The 21563-nt window shown below is 39.2% G+C and overlaps 2 protein-coding genes across 2 annotated transcripts; both read left to right on the top strand.

Annotated features, from left to right (window-relative positions):
* Positions 1 to 4347: 4347 nt before the first annotated feature.
* On the top strand, positions 4348 to 4734 carry LOC145956090 (uncharacterized). The gene has a single exon (XM_083071650.1). The coding sequence runs from the start codon at positions 4348 to 4350 to the stop codon at positions 4732 to 4734; it is 387 nt and encodes a 128-aa protein (XP_082927776.1).
* A 10913-nt stretch (positions 4735 to 15647) lies between these two features.
* On the top strand, positions 15648 to 17916 carry LOC109818169 (putative polyol transporter 3). The gene has a single exon (XM_020383572.2). It carries the CDS (start codon positions 15715 to 15717, stop codon positions 17077 to 17079), a length of 1365 nt encoding a protein of 454 aa, XP_020239161.2. The 5' UTR covers positions 15648 to 15714; the 3' UTR covers positions 17080 to 17916.
* Positions 17917 to 21563: the final 3647 nt, after the last annotated feature.

Genomic DNA, 21563 nt, shown 5'->3' with positions numbered 1-21563 from the left:
ATCGACAGCTTCAGCACTCTGGTCAGGTGATTCACAGCATAGTATGCAACGAGCCGACCTCACCACATCACTTCGGCCGCCCTGGCCAGTCTTAGACAAAACGACGACGAGCCACTTCGGGAGTTCATGGACCGATTTGCAGCCACCTCGGTTAAGATCAGAAATCTGAACCCCGAGGTCGCCCTGCATGCCATGCTCATGGCACTCAAGCCTGGGCCCTTCGTCGACAGCCTATGCCGTGAGGCTCCTCACGACATGGATGAGCTTCGCACCCGGGCAGCGGGCTACATCCAGATGGAGGAGCACTCCGCTTTCCGTGACCATGTTCGTGGCAAAGGACCAATGAAGCCAGAACAGGGCCACAAAGACAAAATCAAGGTCAACAACGATAGCCACTTCAAGAAGTCGGCTAGGCCAAACAGAGGGGGGAGATATGACTTTTATACTCCCCTGAATGCGCCCCGCGTACACATACTAGAGGAGGCCAGCAACAATAACCTGCTCACCCTGCCATCACCAGGTCACACCCCCAACAATGTCGACAAATCCAAGCACTGTCGGTACCATAGAAATCACGGTCACACCACTGAGGAGTGCCGCTCACTCCGGGACCGTATTGAAGAACTCATCCAGGCGGGCCACCTCGGCCAATATGTACAGCGACAACAGGGTCACCGAGGAGGCTATGGTGGACGAGGATGAGGTAGAGGCAGTGGTTCAGGAGCTCGCACGGACCAACCCTCTGGCTCTCAGCAGCATGCCAGCGGAGCGGTGCAGGCTGAGCTAAGCCAAGAAATAGGATTAGCTCCCCTACGGGGAGTTATCAATACAATTGCAGGTGGCTTTGCAGGGGGAGGTGCCACCAGCTCGGCCCGGAAGAGACACCTGCGCAATATTAACACTGTCCATCCCGCTACCTCGGCTTCACACCAAAATTCACCGCCGATCACCTTCACCGACAATGACTATGCCGGCGTCAGTCCCAACCTGGATGATCCCATGGTCATAGCCGTGGAGGTAGCCAATTGGGAGGTGCACAAGACACTGATAGACCAGGAGAGCTCGGCAGATGTTCTATATTGGCCGACCTTCCTCAGGTTAGACATCCCCCACTCTCTCATCCAACCTCACACAGAACCCCTAGTCAGTTTTGCAGGAGAGCGAGTGCACACTCGGGGATACGTGGACCTGCTGACCACCTTTGGAGCCTCTCCGAACACAAGGAGAATCATGGTCTGATACCTCCTTGTGGAGGCCAACACCTCCTAAAACATCATCATTGGAAGACCCACGTTGAATCAGCTTGGAGTAGTGGTGTCCACTCCACACCTCACTATGAAGTTCCTGGGAAGTGACGGTAAAATCATCTCCGTCAAAGCGAATCAGAAGACAGCACGCCAGTGCTACACCGAGAGTTTGAAGATATCCCCGTCCGACGAGCAAAGCAAGAAGGATGCCCCCACCGTGGCTCACATCACCCACGTGGAAATCACCGATCTTGATTTGAGATCCGACTCCCATGATGAGCAGCCAAGCCCCATTGATGAGCTGGACGACCTCCAGATCGGGAAACTTCCCGGGCAGTGCACAAAAATCCGCAGGCAGTTGAGCCCGGAATTGCGGCAGCAGCTCGAAGCTGAGATACTCCGAAACGCCGACCTATTTGCCTGGTCCAGCGCTAACATGCCAGGTATAGACGCTGACTTCATCTGTCACAGGTTAGTGATATGCAAGGAGGCAAGGCGAATCGCCCAAAGGAAGAGGAAGGTCGGTAGTGAAAGGCGGGAGACCATTATCACCGAAACACAGAAGTCGCTGAATGCTGGCTTCATCCATGAGGTCAGATACACCACATGGTTGGCAAACGTGGTCCTGATAAAGAAGAGCTTGGGAAAGTGGCGCATGTGCGTCGACTACACCGACTTAAACAAGGCATGCCCAAAAGACTCGTACCCCTTGCCAAGCATTGACAGGTTGGTTGACAGAGCGTCCGGGCACGCCCTCCTCAGCTTCCTTGACGCATACTCTGGGTACAACCAGATAATGATGTACCCACCTGACGAGGTGCATACGTCCTTCATCACCGACCACGCCAACTATTGCTACCGGGTGATGCCTTTCGGTCTCAAAAATGCGGGGGCAACCTACCAGCGGTTGATAGATAAGGTTTTCCACCAGCAGATTGGGCGAAACATGGAGGTCTACGTCGATGACATGGTAGTCAAGACCACCTCGGCAACAGATCATGCTACCGACCTCGCCGAGGTGTTTGCCCAGATCAGGAGGCACAACATGCGCCTAAATCCAGAGAAGTGCATCTTCGACGTCCAGGGAGGCAAGTTCCTCGGTTTCATGATCACCAGCAGAGGAATTGAGGCCAATCCCGAGAAGTGTAAAGCAATCATCCAGATGCAAAGTCCACAAACAGTGAAAGAGGTCCAACGCCTAGCCGGACAGTTGGTCTCACTGTCCCGTTTCATCCCCAGACTTGCGGAAAAGGCAGGGCCCCTTTACTCTGCTACGGAAGCCACAAAACTTTCAGTGGACGGATCAATGCGAAGAAGCTCTCCGAAGCTTCAAAACCTTCCTCATGACTCCGCCAATCCTATAGAGGCTGGATCACAAAACCGACCTCCTCCTCTACTTGGCTGTGGCAGAAAGCGTTATCAGTGCAGTGATAGTACAAGAGCACCAGAAAGTGCAGACACCGATCTACTTCATCAGCCGAGTCCTCCAAGACGCGGAGAAGCGGTACCAAATGATCGAGAAACTGGCACTAGCACTTGTCACCGCAGCTCGGCGTCTCCGACCCTACTTCCAGAGTCACCAGATAGTAGTCAAAACTGACTTCCCCATCAAGCAAATTCTGCGAAAGCCCGAGCTCGCCGGACGGATAATTGCGTGGTCAGTAGAATTGTCAGAGTTTGGCATCCAGTACGAAAGTCGCGGACCCCTGAAAGCCCAATGTCTGGTCGACTTCATAGCCGAGCTCATGCCTACTACCGCCGAGGAACCTCAGGTATGGACTTTACACGTTGACGGGTCCTCCAACTCTAAAGGTGGTGGTGCAGGTATCATTTTGGAAGGGCCAAACCAAGTCACCTTGGAGCAATCCCTCAAGTTTAGCTTCAAGGTGACCAACAACCAGGCGGAGTACGAGGCACTCTTCGCAGGACTAAGGCTAGCCCCGACCTCAGAGCTCGAAGAGTGAGTTGCAACAGCGAATCGAAGCTCATGGTAGAGCAACTCAGTGGGGCGTACCAGGTAAAGAACACTCTCTTATAGCGATAATTCCTCGTCGCATCCCACCAGATCTCGTCCTTTGACGAGTTCACCATACAACATGTGCCTCGAGAACAAAATACCCGAGCTGACCTCCTGTCAAAGCTCGCCAGTACCAAAAGGCCTGGACAACACCGAACTATCATCCAGGAGACCTTGCACTCACCCAGCTTGGACAACAAAGTCGTCAACGTCGGTGACAGCGAAGACCAGGGGTGGATGACAGGTATTTGGAGTCACTTGAAGGAGGGGATCCTGCCCGAAAATAAGGACGAAGCTCGGAAAATGAGGTTGAGATCGACTAAGTTCGTCATTATCGGGGACGAGCTATTCAAGCGTGGTGTCTCCACTTCGCTGCTCAAGTGCTTGACTGCGTCCCAGGTAGCCTACGTCATCGAGGAAATTCATCGGGGCATATGTGGCATGCATTCCGGAGCACGCTCAATGGCGACCAGGGTACTCCGAGCCGGGTACTACTGGCCCACTCTTAAGTTGAATTGCCAAGACTGCATCCAAAAGTGCAAAGAGTGCCAGCAGTTCGGCAACACACACCGGCAACTGCCTGAAGCTCTCCACCAAATGATGTCGGTGTGGCCTTTCTCCCAGTGGAGAATGGACATCCTCGGGCCATTCCCCCCTGCGAAAGGTCAATTGAAGTTCCTCCTAGTGGCGATCGATTACTTCATCAAGTGGATTGAGGCATGCCCACTTGCCAAAATCACCACTGAGAACGTGCAAAAATTTACCTGGAGGAATATCATTTGCAGATTCGGAATCCCTCACACCCTCGTTACTGACAACGGTTGACAGTTCATCGCACAGGGATTCGAGGACTTCCTCCGCGAGCTCGGTATCAAACATCTCCCGACCTCGGTGGAACACCCCCAAACCAATGGCCAAGCCGAAGCAGCCAACAAGGTCATCCTCCGGGAACTTAAGAAGCGGCTAGGGAATGCCAAAGGATAGTGGCCCGACGAACTCCTCAGTATCCTCTAGGCGTATCATTGCACCCCCCAGTCAACCACGCAAGAGACGCCTTATAGGCTGACCTACGGAGCTGACGCAATGATCCCAGTAGAAGTCAGAGAGACGTCCCACCGGCACCAAGTTTTCAACAGCGAGCAGAATGCTCGAGAGTTGGCAGCTGACCTCGACTTGGTTGACGAGCTTAGAGACGAAGCTCAAATCCACGAAGAACCCTGCAAGCTCCGAGCTTCTCGAAGATACAACACCCGAGTAAAACCTCGCTCTTTCCGAGTTGGTGACTTGGTGTGGCGATTGCTGGGCGAAGCACGGAAAGACACGTCAGATGGAAAGTTTGCACCCACTTGGGGAGGCCCATTCCGAGTTACAGAAGACTTGGAAAGTGGAGCGTACCGATTAGAAGAGCTCAGCGGAAAACCCATACCTCGAACTTGGAATGCTACGCATCTCAAGTACTACTTCAGCTAAATTTTGTACGAATGAGCTGTGCACTCTTTTCCCGCCTCAGTCTTTTGTCCCAAAAAACAAAAAAATGGGTTTTTGGCTAAGAGTGTTTTTAACGAGGCACAATTACATAATCAATAAAATGACTCATTCTGTTCAACTCACATTCTCTTTGCATTATTTTATGTTTTACGCTAAATAGAGGTCGAGTTCGAACCAACTTATTTCGCTCTCACTTAAGGTCGAGTTCGAACCTTCACAAAAATTACTTAACGAAAAATCTGAGGTCGAGTTCGAACCTCGGTATGATTAAGGTCGAGTTCGAACCTTCACAAAAATTATTTAACGAAAATATGAGGTTGAGTTCGAACCTCGGTATGATTAAGGTCGAGTTCGAACCTTCACACAAAATCACTCAACGAAAATCTGAGGTTGAGTTCAAACCTCGGTATGATTAAGGTCGAGTTCGAACCTTCACAAAAATTATTTAACGAAAATCTGAGGTCGAGTTCGAACCTCGGTATGATTAAGGTCGAGTTCGAACCTTCACACAAAATCACTCAACGAAAATCTGAGGTCGAGTTTGAACCTCGGTATGATTAAGGTCGAGTTCGAACCTGCACACAAAATCACTCAACGAAAATATGAGGTCGAGTTCGAACCTCGGTATGATTAAGGTCGAGTTCGAACCTTCACACAAAATTACTCAACGAAAATCTGAGGTCGAGTTCGAATGTCGGTATGATTAAGGTCGAGTTCGAACCTTCACAAAAATTACTTAACGAAAAATTTGAGGTCGAGTTCGAACCTCGGTATGATTAAGGTCGAGTTCGAACCTTCACAAAAAATTACTTAACGAAAAACTGAGGTCGCGTTCGAACCTCGACATGATCAACTTAAGGTGAAGTATCACCAAGTATAAAAGCATACAACAGACATCGAATGTGTGTCTCAAAACGCGCAAACAGCAAAAATCAAGCATAAACACAAAGGCAAAGAAAAGCGCAAACACAAATAGACAAAGAAAAATATATATATATATACAATGTTTCCAGAGTTCCACACTTGAATTCAAAACAGAAAAATAAAGTAGAAAAAATTTATCTAAGCTATTACAAAACTGGCCTACGCAGAGGCATTCCCGCTAGAGCTGTCCTCGTCATCGTCTTCCTTGACAAGCTTCCCTAAGCGGACAACTTTCTCCACATGCAAGGCGGAAAGGTCAAATCCTGGCGCGAGGAGCCTGGCCTGGCGGGTAGCCTTGAGGAAACCCCTCTTATGCTCAATCACAACCGAGCGCTCGGTCTCCTCAAGCTTCTTCTCCAGCGCCGCCTTCTCCGCCTCTAGCTTCGCGAGGTCCGTTCTCAGGGAGACAATCTCCTATTCCCTGCCACCGAGAATGACCTCGTCACGGAGACGCTCCTCAGCCACCACAACAAGCTCGCCCCTCAGAAAGGTCACTTCGTCCTCTAAAGAGTGAACCTGGCCCTGGGAAGACGTCACCTCATCTTCCAAGCTCCGCACCTGACCTCGGGACGGCGCAACGAGCCTCTGCAGCTCGCCCACCTAAGAAGCATAATTCTCGTTGGAGCGCAGGGTAATCTCCAACGATTTCTAAACCCTGACAAGATCTGCCTTCGCTGCTTGAAGCTTGGCACCCTGCATCTTCGCCTCACCGAGGGCGGCACTCAGCACCTTGTTCTCCTCCTTCAAGACCTTGTTCTCGTCCTTCAGAGGTTGAACTCGGTTCCTTAGCCTAACAAAATCCTCCTGCTGTGTGGACCACTTATGCTTCCAGTTGTCCATAATCGCTATAGTTCTCTACATAAAGACCTGGGCGGCGTCGAAGCTTTCCACGGGCCCAGCCCCCTCGATCAGTCCCTGGTCATCCGAGGTCAGCGAACCTTGGGGGAAGAACTTCTCGACAGTCACCCCAGCGCTCCACAGCGAGTTCAGGTCGGCCGAAGCACTCACATGGTCTAGTCACACCTGGGTGAGGCCCTTCCCGAAGCGGTGAGCTATGTACTGGCTCCGGGAAGCCCCCTGCGACAAACTTGACGCCGCCGCCAAGGTGGCAGGCGCGGCTCTAGAGACCTCGAGACTCGGCCCCTTACCACGAGCCTCAACAGAAACGGAGACGAGCGTTTCCTACTCAGCAACAGGGGGGTCCACGTTTGGCACCCCCGACCTTAGAGGCACCCGGACCTCAGCAACGTCCCCTGCCTGCAAACACCAAAGCCATGTCAAAAAAGAAAGAAAAAAAGAACAACATACATGATAAAGGAAAAAACGAAGAGCGAGGCACTCACCACGGCGGCCTGGGCGACCTGCTCAGCAATCGGGACCTCCGCCTCGACAGCTATCCCTGCCTGCAAAGAGCGATAGCGCCTCAATAAACAAAAGAAAAACCAACATAGAAGGAAAGTCCAAAGAGACAAGACACTTACCTCGGCAGAAGGAGCAACTGGCTCAGCAGTCGCTGCAGCAACCATTTGGGGACCCTCCCCAGGTGGAGAACTCCTAGTGAGATCGATTGCATCATCATTTGCAGCCTTGGAGGTCACCTCCTCCATTTCGCGAGGGGCAGAGGTCCCCCCGACCTCTTTCTCGCCCCTCTTTCTTTTTCAGTTGACCTTCAGGGGGGACATCTCCTCCTCTTAAGGCTCGGGAACCTCAAGCTCGGCAACGTTGTAGCGGTGCTTCAGCTCACGCCACTTATTCTTGCCCATTATGTCTGCAAAAACAAAAAGAAAAACACACCAGCAAAAGAAGGTTTTGCAAACCCTAACAATCTAAAGAGGACAAAATACTCACTCTTCAGGCCCCTCTCCTTGTATGCTGAGTTCGCAAGCGACAGAACGAGCTTGCAATCCAGCGGACGAGGAAGCACTGCGAGGTTCTCGACGGCGGCCGCCTCCGACGCCGTCAGCTTCAATTGGCCCACCCCATGAAACCTAGACGGTTTGGGGCACCAATAGAAAGGAAATTTCGGCAGCCCGTCGAAGTAAAACGCCCCATCCTCCAATGGGTCGACATTCACAAGAGCAACCCGGAAAAACTGTTGTTTGAAGTTTTTGTATGACTGGGAGTAGAGAGTAAACAAACCCCCATCCCTACTCCCACTCAGAGACAGTATGCCGTATGGCGGAACGCCTATCTTCAACTGGTAAAAATGAAGAAAGACGGGAAGGGACACCTCTATCCCTAAAACTGAACACAAGATTTGAAAAGCCCTCAAAAAACCCCAACTATTGTGGTGTAACTGGCAAAGGACCGAGTTGACAAAGTTCAAAAAATCACACTCGAACTGAGTGAAGGGAAGGCAGACACATAAATCCCTAAAAAAACATTGGTACATATAGAAATGGGGAGGGTCAGTAGACTTCCCCATGTACACGCCCTCACCGGCCTGACAAGGTTCAAGCTGGATCATCCGGGAAATAGAAGGGTCACAAACCTTGCACGATTTCAAGATCCCATTAACCTCAAGAAAGGACCGAAAAACGCTTTGGACCTTCGCCATCTCACACCAAACCCAGTCGTACCTAGGAATACCTGGAACGAGGTCCGCTGGCGGCGCCACCTCCTTTTTTTTTTTTCGAGCGACGACCGTTCTGGTAGCCGCCGCCTTGCCCCGCGCCTTGCCTTTACCCTTGGCAGGCGCGGAGGAACCAGCACCACTCCCTCTAGCCATGGAAAAAACAAGAAAGACTCGAAGAAGACTGGAGAAGAAGGAAAAAGAAAACGGTAGAAAGGAAGTACCTGGTACTCTTCCTCAGAAAATAACCCTAACAATGACTGGGTTACCGGAAACGCCGGGGAAAACGGGAAAAATGAAGACGGAGGATGAGCAAAAGCACAGGAGAAACAACGTGTGCGAGAAGTTGAAAGAGTGAAAAATGAGTAAAGTGAAAAGGGAAGAGGCGCGAGTGAGAGAAAAAGGTTTTTCCCAAATTCAAAACGGCCACGCCATGTGTCGGCCAAGGGGCAAGTCTGACGCCACATTAATGGAAAACCATTATGACAAATGCAAACCATCATTAGATAACCGTCACTCCCCTTAACGCCCCACTTGCACGTTTTCGGGAAATGAATAGTTATGACACATGGCATCTCAACAAGCAGGCGTACGCGAAGGGTCACAACCACTTGACGAGCTCGGTCTTAACTCCTTGACCCATGGTCTTCGGAGCTCGGGGGGCTAGTGTACTATCTGTACCGCGAGCCGAGCTCCCTGCTCGGCATCACAGAGCATAACAACCTCGGATACGTGCTATGTGACGTCAGCTCGTCACTTAACCGTATTGTATCCGATTTTAGGAGATCCCGGTCCAGACGAGATCTGCTATCTAATTAGATCACAACTGATCTCAGGCCCAAGGCCCAACGCAACTCTAATTCACACTAAGGTACGTGCATTATTTATACGAGACATATACTCATACAAACCCTAACTTTAGCATCGAAGTCTCTTTTGCAGGTACCACCCCCATCTTGGAACACCAGCGTACCAGTGAAGGAGGCTCACCAATCTTACTTGGAGGATCAACCCTACGACAAATTCCCAGTAAGAACACTACTATTTTAAGAAATTTCACAAATGCTTGGATTTCAATTTCTTTGTAAATTCCTCATCCAAACAAAGCATTTCACCTCAAGAAATTTGAAATTCTTCAAATAAATGAATTAACCTATATAAATATTCCTCATCCAAACACACCATAAGGGTTATATTTTAACCCTCTCATCTCTCATAATAAATTCTCTCTCACTTGATATGCTCCCTATATATATATATATACAACACTATTTTTGATATATATTTTTAGGTAATTATTATAAAATCCAATATATTATTTATACGTTTATAGACCAGTGTATAAAGAACATATGATTTATTTTCCTTTTAATTAAACGATAGTAATTAGGCCATTTATAGGTTGTATGGATTCATTATTTTTAATTATGTTCCTTTTTTTTTTTCTATTGTAATCTTGAATTGCCTTCATGATAGTTGGAGTGTTTATGCAGCAAATACCATATATAGTTGCTCTGAAACACAAACATGTTGCATATGCATGATTGTTAAATCCTACATTTACAGTGTGGAGACATTGTTACTCACAATGTAGTAGATTTATAATACATTTACAATGTAGTAGATTTATAATACATTTACAGTGTGGAGACATTGTTACTCACAATGTAGTAGATTTATAATGGGAACTAATTGGATAATTTTAAAAGGCCAAGAAAAATATCTAAATTGCAATAGTATATTTGCAAAGTTTGAAACTAGAATCGTTGAAACATCTTGATGTTTATAATGTTTATAAAAACTTTCTATGACCAAATTGCTTCACAGATCATATATTTTGTCCTTCTTTGCTTAGAGAATTTGTAACATCATTTGTTCCTCGTTTAATGCTAGATAGTTGTGCCTGTAGATATACATATATCCCATTTTACAAACGTATTTTAAAAGAAATATTAAACTAACAAAAATAGAAGCACTATAATTTATCACCTGTAACAACTCTGTCATGCTCATATTACTACTTGACTCCATGAATGTATTGTTGGAAACATATGTGGGAAACTAAATAATACAATTTTAATAACAATTAAAAATTATCATATAGATTATAAATTAGCACGAGAAACAAAAATTAAAATAAATTAGAGAATACCTGACTAAATTGAGATGAAGGCAATTCATTATCTAAGTTCTTCATGGAAGGTTCATCTTGTTGCATAGTTTTCTTCTTTTTTCTTCTTTCAAGAATACCTTTTGGCCTAGTAGATGATCCTCGAAATCTTTCTTTGGTCTTTATTCCTTTCACATTATCCTTATTCCCACTACACCAACCCTTTTCAATATTTATAAGTGAACCATCACCAGTACTAGCTTCCTTGTCTCTACCTTCAAGACAAACATCTATATCATTCATGGCCTTGGTCAAATAACTAATAGGTATATTATATGTTTCTTCAGTTATCGCTCCTTTAGTTGCTAATTGAACTTGCATCCTACGCATGTCTTTATAGCACATACCTATTTTTGCCTTAGGGTCCTCATGGATTATAGAATGGTTAGTTGGTATGCCATTTCCCATTTTTGCATGTTTTGTCCATCTCTTTAATACATACATAGTAGGAATTTTCATAACATTTATTGAAGAGAGAACTTTGAGAGCATGTGAGCATAAAATCCCTGCAAACTCATACTTTTTACAACTACATTTCACTGAACCAATAGAGGAGTCATAATGGACAGTATGTTGAAATAACTTCTTATATGAGGTAACTTTATATTCAGTAACATCCCCATTTTGAGAGGAAATATACATGCTACAATCATAACCACTTGATACCTCGTGTTGGTTCATCTTAAATATTGCAGGAGTATAAATTATTGTTGCATGCCGTAGAATTTTCACATCAAATGATAGAATTAAACTTCTTTGGGTTGCTTTAAAATCTTCCTTTGATTCCTCATATCGACGATCCTCTACCATTCTCTGAAAATGATGAAAAAATCTTAGTAAATCATGTTGATAACTCACATATTTTTTAATTACATTATTCATACTCTCATTTCGTTGTGTGTTAGTCATGTTTGCACAAAAGTTCTCTTGACCATAAACTAATGCCCATTTCTCCTTTAAAGCAAAAGTCTGTTTCAACCAACTATTGTCCTTAAGATCATATTTCTCAAGCATATTGTTCAAAGCTACTATACACTCTTCTTCCTCTTCATATTCATAGATGCATTTATTAAAATCCTTACTGAAGTAATTACAGAATCATTTGCTAAATGAACCTCAACTACTTGAGGAATATTCATTTTCCTTTGAGATCTAAGAAAATGACTCTTACTAGGAGTTGTAGTCTCATGTGCATGCTTAGCAATAAATTCAGTTACACGATACTTTCCCGTCAAACGACTATTAACTTTCATCTTTGCCAAACAACCAAATCTTGATTGTGGTCGAGGATTTTTGACATTATCTTCTCGCATATCTTTCCCATGATATCCTTCGCATGAACAACAAAATACTCTATTGACTATCTTCCCATATTTATCTTTATGTCCTTTGCTAATCCTTGCACCGAAACCCACTCTATAAGCATAATCATTATAAAAATTATATGCTGCATCTTTAGTCTCAAACTCCATCCCAACTTTTGGTATAAATTGACTAGGAATTGTATCATGTATCATATCAATTTTTTGCCCTTCAATTTCATCCACATTATCAATGCCCATTTCTTGATGTTCTTCTTCAGCCATAACACAATGCTTTGAACAAGTGACTAAGAAACAGATACGTATGAAATAAAGAATGAACTTGTGTAATAATCCAACAAAATTAGAGTCAAACAAAATGAAACAAAGTTGATGTTTAAAGAGATCAAATAAATCTTAATTCAAGAAGAAAACCACAAATTATGTAATGTGAACAGGAGAAAAAGAATAGGAGTAGGAAAAAACAAAAGGTAATGAGCAAAAGTTAAAGAAATGTTGGACTTGATAGTTGCACCCTACCATCACAGATCACAAATTTTGCTGAGAAGTGAAAAGGTAGGAAATTTGTTGAGTGGCAAAGTACCAGAAACATGAAGTTTACGTTAGGAATGGGAGAACCAAAATCAAAACAAAAATTGTAACGGGATATGAGAATCGGATACAATTTTTAAAAATCAGAATTAAAATTAAAAGTAATAATATAGTTAATAATAATAATTAAATACTATTATAAAACAAGCCATAAGTTAGCATTATCATATCCCTGAGAGAATAATTTCCTTTTGGGTTGCAATGAGTATATTAAATACCAAAAAACATGCAGTACGTGTTGATCGAAAATCCTTTTCGCCAAGCGGAAAATACAAAATGGGAAACCAACACGATCTCAATAGGAGAATCAAAATAAAAAAAAATTGTAACGGACATGAGAATTGATTGCATTTTTTAAAAATTAGAATTAAAATTAAAAGTAATAACATGGTAATAATTTAATTGAGATAATATTTTGTGATTGGAGGGATAGAATTTGGGGACAGGAGTTGGAGACAAAAAATTTTGATCCTAATAGTTGTAACCCCTTCGTACTTTGTTTGGTTTTAACTAATAAAAACCAACATTCAACTAACATGAGACACAAACTTTCAACATTAATCCCATTAAGAAAGTGGCAACGAACATCTCAATATTATTCATTACCAAATACATATTATGTTTTTTTATTTTATTCAGGACTTATATATTTTTGAAGTATCACTTATATATTTAAGGATTTGCTTTTGTTAAGTATCTTTTTATTATCAAATAAGGTGGTGTACAAAGAGCTTTCTCGAAACTTAAATTAGCTTAGTTATGTGTAATCATTAATAATTTTTTTTATAGCCCTAAAAGACTATGTAAGAAATGTAAGCTGAAATAACAATTTCAAAATTTTAAAAATACTATTAAATTCAAGAATTGTATAAGTAATAACACTAGTATATATATATATATATATATATATATATATATATATATATATATATATATGTTTGTATATTTGGTAACTTTGGTATTTTATCTTTATCGTAAATAACTAATAATTGGTTAAATGAACACGATGACAATTTGAAAAAAGTTTCACCCCTAACACTAGGTAATTGTTCATGATCCAACTCAACATCATATATGGATACGTCAAAAATAGAGTATGAATATCTATCTATTCATGGTCTGCTCCCAACTTTTATGTGTTTCTTTTCAAACCTTAATTAGCATTGAGTAACCATATTGCTGGCATCAATGGATAAATCACCACCTTGGGGTTTCTTATATATATGTGTATTGTCTTTTCTTTCGTATTAATCAACATTTCCATATTCTCTTCCTAATTCAGTTGTAACTCATATGCATCCACTTTTTTAACGTGATTGTTTAGTATACGTAGTAGCAATAAAAATATTTGACAAACTCTCAAGAATACTTATTAAGGAGTGGTGATGGAATAACTCTAAGGCCAAGAAGTCCGAGAAGAAGTCCAAGAGGTGATGTATTGAAGGAAGCAAAAGGAATGGGTTAGTATTGAAAAACCATAGGAGGAGTGAGGCCAGTTTTGGACCTTAGCTCCTAAGTTCTTATTAGCATAGCATTTATTTTTATTCCTATTTTTCCCTTGTACTTTGGGGTATTTTAGTCATAGAATTTATTTTACTTGTATTTCCAATTTTACCCTTGTATTTTGGGGTGTTTAGGACTTAGAGTTTATTTTCTTTTGTATTTCCCATTTTACCCTTGTATTATGGGGTGCTCTAGATGATTAGGGTTTTTATTTTTGGGCTAGGGTGTTAATTAGAGGGTGACGCATTTTTGGTGCTTTTTGGGTCTATTTTTGGTGTTAGAAAGGCTTAGGGCCCAAGTGGAGGGCAAAGGTTGCATGGTCTTATCATGCACCTAGATATAGCCAATCTAAACCCACAGATTCCATCCTTGGCCACCAAGTTGCATCTAGGGTTCATTTGCATTTCATTTGGAATTCATTTGCCTACTTCAAATGCAACCCTAGATGCCTCCCCTCCTATAAATACCCAACACCCCACACCTTGTAAATACTTTGGAATATATGAATTTGAGTGAGCATTTTTGCCTCAAATCCTCTCCTTAGTCACTAGGTCTACACGGCCTACCTCTCCTATCTCCTCCCTAGAGTGAGTTTAGGGTTCCCTTGAGTGGCCTTCATCCCCACTTGATGAAGAGAGCCAACTAGAACACCCAAAAACACCATCCTCCATTTATCTCTCATATTCGCCCAAATCAATCCATTTACGCCCACCTTCCTTTTTTGCCTCACCCTTGAAGGAACATCCACCCTTAAGGTCATCATTTTGGCCTTAGCAATGAGATTCTTCCCACCTTGGACGTCCATCATCAACCCCTTGGTGGAAGGAGTCCATCAAGTGGGAGAATAAATAAACAACTTATTACCTTCTAAAGGAAGAAGAGAAGGCCATCCATATATCATAATATCATGGAACTGGGTAACAAAGAGCACAATGGTTCAACATATGCTACTGCATGTGCAATTGTCACCTCCATGATATCCATTATATTTGGTTATGGTATATTCAATTCCCTCTCACTTGTTTTTGTTCTAGTTTTTCCTTTCTTGTTCTCCTATATTTTTCATTTTCATTCATTTTTTTATTTGTGCAACTCATGGTATATTGTGTTTGTGAATATGTTTCCTCAAAGGGAACATTCATTTTTTTTATTTCCTTTATTTTTTTAGCATATACAATCCTGACATTGTTTTTATTAGTGGACATCATATTTAACATTTATTATTTAACAAATTACACACATTTTCTATATTTTACTAAAAAGTAGCATAAAAATGAAACCGATAATGATAAAATTAAAAGTATTCGAACAACTTTAATTATTAAATTAGTTAATCAATTTAAAACTGACATAAAAATTTTATGATCATAGTGAGGAGGAACAGAATTATAAAAGATAGGTTAATAATTTGTAATTTAAGATGCTCAAGTAGCCTTTCAAAAATTAAAACTATGTTTGGCCCATGAATTCTATTTTTGTTTTAAAAGTTACTTTGAATTTAAAATTTTAAAATAAGACTTTTAAAAGTTAAGTATATTATATGTTATAAATATATTATAATTATCTGTATAAAAATCCACAAATTTGACCTAGCGATAGAAAATGTTAACTAATATTCACAAGATTTTAGGTCACACACATCCACGCATACACACATATATATACACGTCCATAAGATTTAACTAAATAATAATGTCTTTGGTAATTTCTTTCATCAACTTTATTATCAAATACTTTTACTTTCTCCTTAATTATATGTGGCACATGATTTGTAAAGAAATTATATAAAACATATATATGCACAAAATGATGTTTTAGATTAATGCATTGTGAAAAAGAATTAATGACATATATCAATATGACTTTCAGATACAGGTGTCATGAGTGGAGCCATGATATTTATAAAGGAAGATCTTGGAATTAGTGATACCCAACAAGAAGTTTTAGCAGACATCTTAAACATTTGTGCATTGGTAAGATCTTTAACTGCTGGAAGAACTGCTGATTACATTGGTCGACGCTACACAATCACCGTAGCCTCTATCCTTTTCATGGTTGGTTCAATTCTTATGGGATATGGTCCAAACTACACAATTTTAATGTTGGGAAGGTGTGTTGCGGGTATTGGCGTTGGTTTTGCTCTTTTGATAGCACCGATTTATTCAATAGAAATCTCCTCTGCTAAATCTCGAGGATTTCTAGCTTCCTTACCCGAGCTTTGTATTGGTATTGGAATTTTACTTGGGTATGTGGTGAACTACCTTTTAGGGAAGTTGAGTTTGAAGCTTGGATGGAGATTGATGCTTGGTATTGCAGCAATTCCTTCACTTGCTTTGGCTTTTGGCATTTTGGCAATGCCAGAGTCTCCAAGGTGGTTGGTGATGCAAGGCCATTTAGGAAAAGCCAAAAAAGTTTTACTACAAATTTCAGACACTGAACAAGAAGCTGAGCTTCGATTCAAAGAAATTAAAATTGCTGTTGGGATTGATGAGAATGACCTCGAGAAAATGGTTAAACCCCCAAAAAAGAACAATGGTGAAGGGGTTTGGAAAGAGTTGGTTGTGAGGCCCTCTTATCCTGTTCGTTGGATATTGATTGCAGCTGTGGGGATTCACTTTTTTGAGCATGCAACTGGAATAGAAGCTGTTATGTTGTATAGTCCAAGAATCTTTAAGAAAGCAGGTGTTACCAGTAAGGACAAGCTATTGTTGACAACCATTGGAGTGGGCATTACAAAAGTATTTTTCCTTCTAATGGCCACCTTTTTGCTTGACAAAGTTGGGAGAAGACGCCTCCTGCTTGTAAGCACTGGAGGAATGATTTGTAGCCTTTTGGTATTAGGGTTCGACTTAACCATGGTTGATATGACCCAAGAGGAACTCTTGTGGGCATTGGCCCTTAGCATAGTAGCCACTTACATGTATGTTGCTTTTTTCAATATTGGACTTGGACCTGTCACGTGGGTTTATAGCTCAGAGATTTTCCCTTTGAAGTTGAGAGCACAAGGAGCAAGTATTGGAGTTGCAGTGAACAGACTCACCAATGCTGCTATTTCCATGAGTTTTATTTCAATCTACAAAACAATCACTATAGGTGGGGCATTTTTCATGTTTGCTGGTATATCTATATTGGCTTGGATCTTCTTTTACTTTTTCTTGCCTGAAACCAAGGGTCGAGCCTTGGAAGAAATGGAGATGATTTTCAGTAAAAACAATAAAGGGAATGTAACTACAGAAATAGAGTAGAGGCAAATTGTATATACTGTATTGTAGTTGAGATACAATATTTAATATAGAATAGGTGTGCAATGTATATATTTTATATAGAATATAATATAATAATAATTAATTTTTTAGCTAGAATATCCAATTTTCTTAGGCATGTTACAATCTTATCCACTAGAAAATTGAAAATCTAAAAGTTATAAATTTACTCTAGCCTTGCAATTCAATAGATTATAGATAAGGTGTTAATTAGGATTTTCATCAAAATAAAAGAAGTTGAAAATTAGAGATAGAGTAATATCATATGCTCATGACACATCACAAGAGAAATCAATTTTCAATAATCATTTGAAAAAATATTTTTAAATTATTTATAAAATATGAGATTTTTAGTGATTTGTTTTAACTTAAAATAATATTTGAATTATAGATGTTATTGTTATTGTAACGCCTAATTATATAATATTAAATATATATAATTAATAATATAATATATAATTAAATATATATAATATGTTATTATCACAATTATATCATTAATAATATTTCTCATAAAGATAAAAAAGATTTTGTGTACTTATTAACATATAGTTAGTTCATATTTACATTACATACCATTTTAATAATATTTACAACATCATACTATTCTACACATTATTTATTTCTTCCACTTCTACTACAATATTTATATTTTAGGTTGATATAGGTTTACTATTGGGTTAACATGGTTGGCTAGGGGTAGATAGAAGGTAACTATTATAGGGCCATCAATAACATTAGAAATTTCTTTGGTCGAAGAAAATGTAAAAGTCAATAATGCTACACCATGCAAGGTAACAGAATTAGCAATCGCGTCCACACTCCAACTCGTTCTAGAAAATATTGCTGACATAATTGAAGGAAAAGGGTCCGGTATTGCTAGTCGATCCATCTATTTTATATTATAATTAATTCAATTTTTTTAAAAATAAACAAAAATAAGGAGTGAGAACAATTATCTAATAAATACAAATAATTCAATAGAATGTATAGAATTATTTATAACCAACATTAAATTTATATATATATATATATTTAAATTTTCATGTTGTAATAAAATTTGAATTATTTTAGTAGTGACTAGTCAGGATAATGAACATTACCATAATACAATTGCACAACATCATCTTATACACCTTAAGATACAATCATTATGAAGTCATTTAATCATATATTAATATATCAACCATAGTCACAAAGAGATCAACATCACTAAGTATTTAAATCAATAACTAAATCTTAAACCCTAAACCCTAAACCTTATCAATATCACACATCAAGTTCTTAGACATTGTTATCACCAAAACACATCAAGTCATTAAAAATCAAGTTACATCATAGCTTATTAACTACTATTTTCTATCATGCTTTGTCCTTCCTAAGCATTGATATGGGTACCTCAAATGATTTGTAAAATCAAACGCTTAAAGGATAAAATTATTCATCATCACCATTCACAAACCACATTTCCATAACATAAATCTACTAAGACATTTTCTGGTCCAAACACCTTATCTAGAGCTATAAATATGTTATCAAGTTGATCTTCATTTTATTAGAAAACCAAGACATTTATCTACAACATCTATGTGGACCTCAAGAGCTAAATTTGTAATCTACTACATAAAACAAATACAAAATTCTAACATTTTAGCCTAACTCTAAAGGTTTGACTTTTGCTCACTAATTTGATCGTAACTTGAGTTTTAGACCTTGTTTTTAGGTGATTCAATGACATTTGAAATCTAATATTCATGGATACAACGTCAATGAAGATTAAAAATTCTATTTCTGACATTTAAGTCTACTCGAAAGGCTTGCAAGGTACGCATGCTACATTTTGTGCATAGAACATGAAGTTTATCTTTTAATTCACATAACTCAATCTTTCCTTAATATTTTTGTGATTCTTGAGTCTTAATTGTAATCCCAAATTTCTACTTTCTAACCCAATAATTGGAACTCAATTTTATTAATAACACACTGAGAAATCACATAAATACCATGATATATTCATACCAGAATTTTCAGAAATGGGTACAACTCACATCCAAACTCTCTTCTCCAAATCCAATTGATAAAAATAAAAATTAAAGTCTAATATTACTTTATTATACCATCAGTTACTCAAATTCAATATCTATTTCACATGATTTCATACTCATAACATCTCTTTATATAATTATCCAAATAAAATCCCTTTGGATAAAGGTATCACCTAGTAAAACGCCTCCAAAAAGAACTAAAAACAAATGTTCAATATACAAATTACAAACTGAAATCTAACATGAAGTCATAAATATTAGGAAACTAACAAAATGGAATCCTAGCTAAACTTGATATCACATCTTATTAGAGCATAACACCCAACACAAGGCATAAGCCTAATCTCTGGCCTTATCATCCACATGATGATCCTTGCTTGCAACACATACACAAGAGCACCAACAAAAGAAAAAAGGAGTGAGAAATATGTCACTTTGGCTCATGGCATAGAACATAACTAGATAGCCATACACAAAACAAAAATATAACGACAATAGTGGGAATAATAATATCATATGATAGTATTGATAATTGATAACAATAACAAGGCACAATATAAAATATAATACAACATATTCTATCACGGAGACATCAATGATTCATTACACAATTTCACTTCACACATATAATGCTATCACAAAACCTGATTCAAACATTATCATGCCCTATGCGGAGAAAGTAACACCCTCTCTGTCACACATATGCTTGGTGTAAGTAATGTCCCACCTAGCACAAAATCTCGCAAAAATAACATCAAATGGCTCCTGGTGTGGCCCATTTGACACTCGACATGATACTAGTTCTTGAAAAACCTATAGTTTATGCAAAAATCGCAGAATCCGAACTCAAAACCCCAAAACTCCAAACCAATTGATAAAAATCACAATGAAAGCTTAATATTATTTCATTATACCTCCAATTACTCAAATTCAAACATTATTTCACATATTCATGCAATTAAAATCAATATTAATTTTTCTCTATAAATCAAGTGTTTCATACAAAAAACTACAGGAACTCATAGATTCTCAAATAATTCAAATTACACAAAATTAACTATACATACAATTCAAACATCAAATATAACACATAATTACATACTCATTCATTTCTCATACAATCACCACAAATGCATTCCTTTAGGGTTCTCACAAAAACTCATGGGCAATCCAAGATTCACAAGATTAGTTTGACACTGGTAATTAAACATACATATACATTGAGGACATTAATTAGAGCACTGAGGAATCACATGAAAGATAGAAACATAATACAAGTCACAATTTCATATTTACTGCTTGTATGATGCATACAACTGAGATGAGATTAGGGGTCAATTTCACTATCCAACAATCTCATGCCTAAAGAGAGATTTCTAACTCTCCCTTACCCCGATGAATAGAGTGTGGATCTCCAGGTTGATCTTCAACAATCTCTACTTCTCATAGTTCTTCATAGAATGAAACGTACGAAAAGAAAATAAAAGTGAGAAGTGTAAACGTAAAATCTGACGTAACATCTCTTAAAATTCTCAACACAAGTTTAACCCATTGGTAAAATATTAAATCGTGATTACTCTTCCATTCCTTTAAAATATTTAAAACTTATAAATAATATACAAAATAAACATATTTTTTCCAACACAATTATAAATAAAATAAAATACATGCAACATATTTTCAAAAATACATTTAATTATATAAATATTTAAAATACATATTTTCTCCAAATATTTTCCATAATAAATTAACATTAAAATACATATTTTTCCAATAAATATTATACAAAATAATTTTATAAATATTTGTTATTTCATAATTGTATTAAAATCTTTTAATTTTTTTTAGAAAATATCTTTTATTAATTAAAATATATTTTTAATAATTTTAGAAAATTTGAAATATTAAAATGTGTGTTTGGTAACTTTGGTGTTGAATCTTTATCGTAAATAACTGATAATTAGTTCGACGAACATGATAACAATTGGAAAAATGTCCACCCCTAACCCTCGGTAATCATTCACGATCCAACTCAACATCACGTACGGATACGTCAAAAATAGTATGAATATCTATCTATTCATGATCTGCTTCTAACTATTATGTGTTTCTTTTCGAACCTAAATTAGCATTGATAACCATATTGCTGGTATCAATATATAACCATCACCTTAGGATTTCTTATATATATATATATGTAGTTATTTTTCTTTCTTATTAACCAACATTCCCATATTCTCTTCCTAATTCAATTGTATCTTATATGCACTCACTTTTTGTTAACATGATTTTTTAGTATACGTAGTAGAAATAAATATATTTGACAAACTTTCAACTATAATTCTTTCTAAGAAGTGGGAGAATAAAGAAACAAATTTATTATTTATTGCTTACTTAAAGGAAGAAGGGAAGGCCATTCAT

Source organism: Cajanus cajan, chromosome 3, assembly GCF_000230855.2.
Source record: "Cajanus cajan strain Asha chromosome 3, NIPB_CcT2T_4, whole genome shotgun sequence".
NCBI lineage: Eukaryota > Viridiplantae > Streptophyta > Magnoliopsida > Fabales > Fabaceae > Cajanus > Cajanus cajan.
This window is presented reverse-complemented; position numbering and strand designations above follow the sequence as displayed.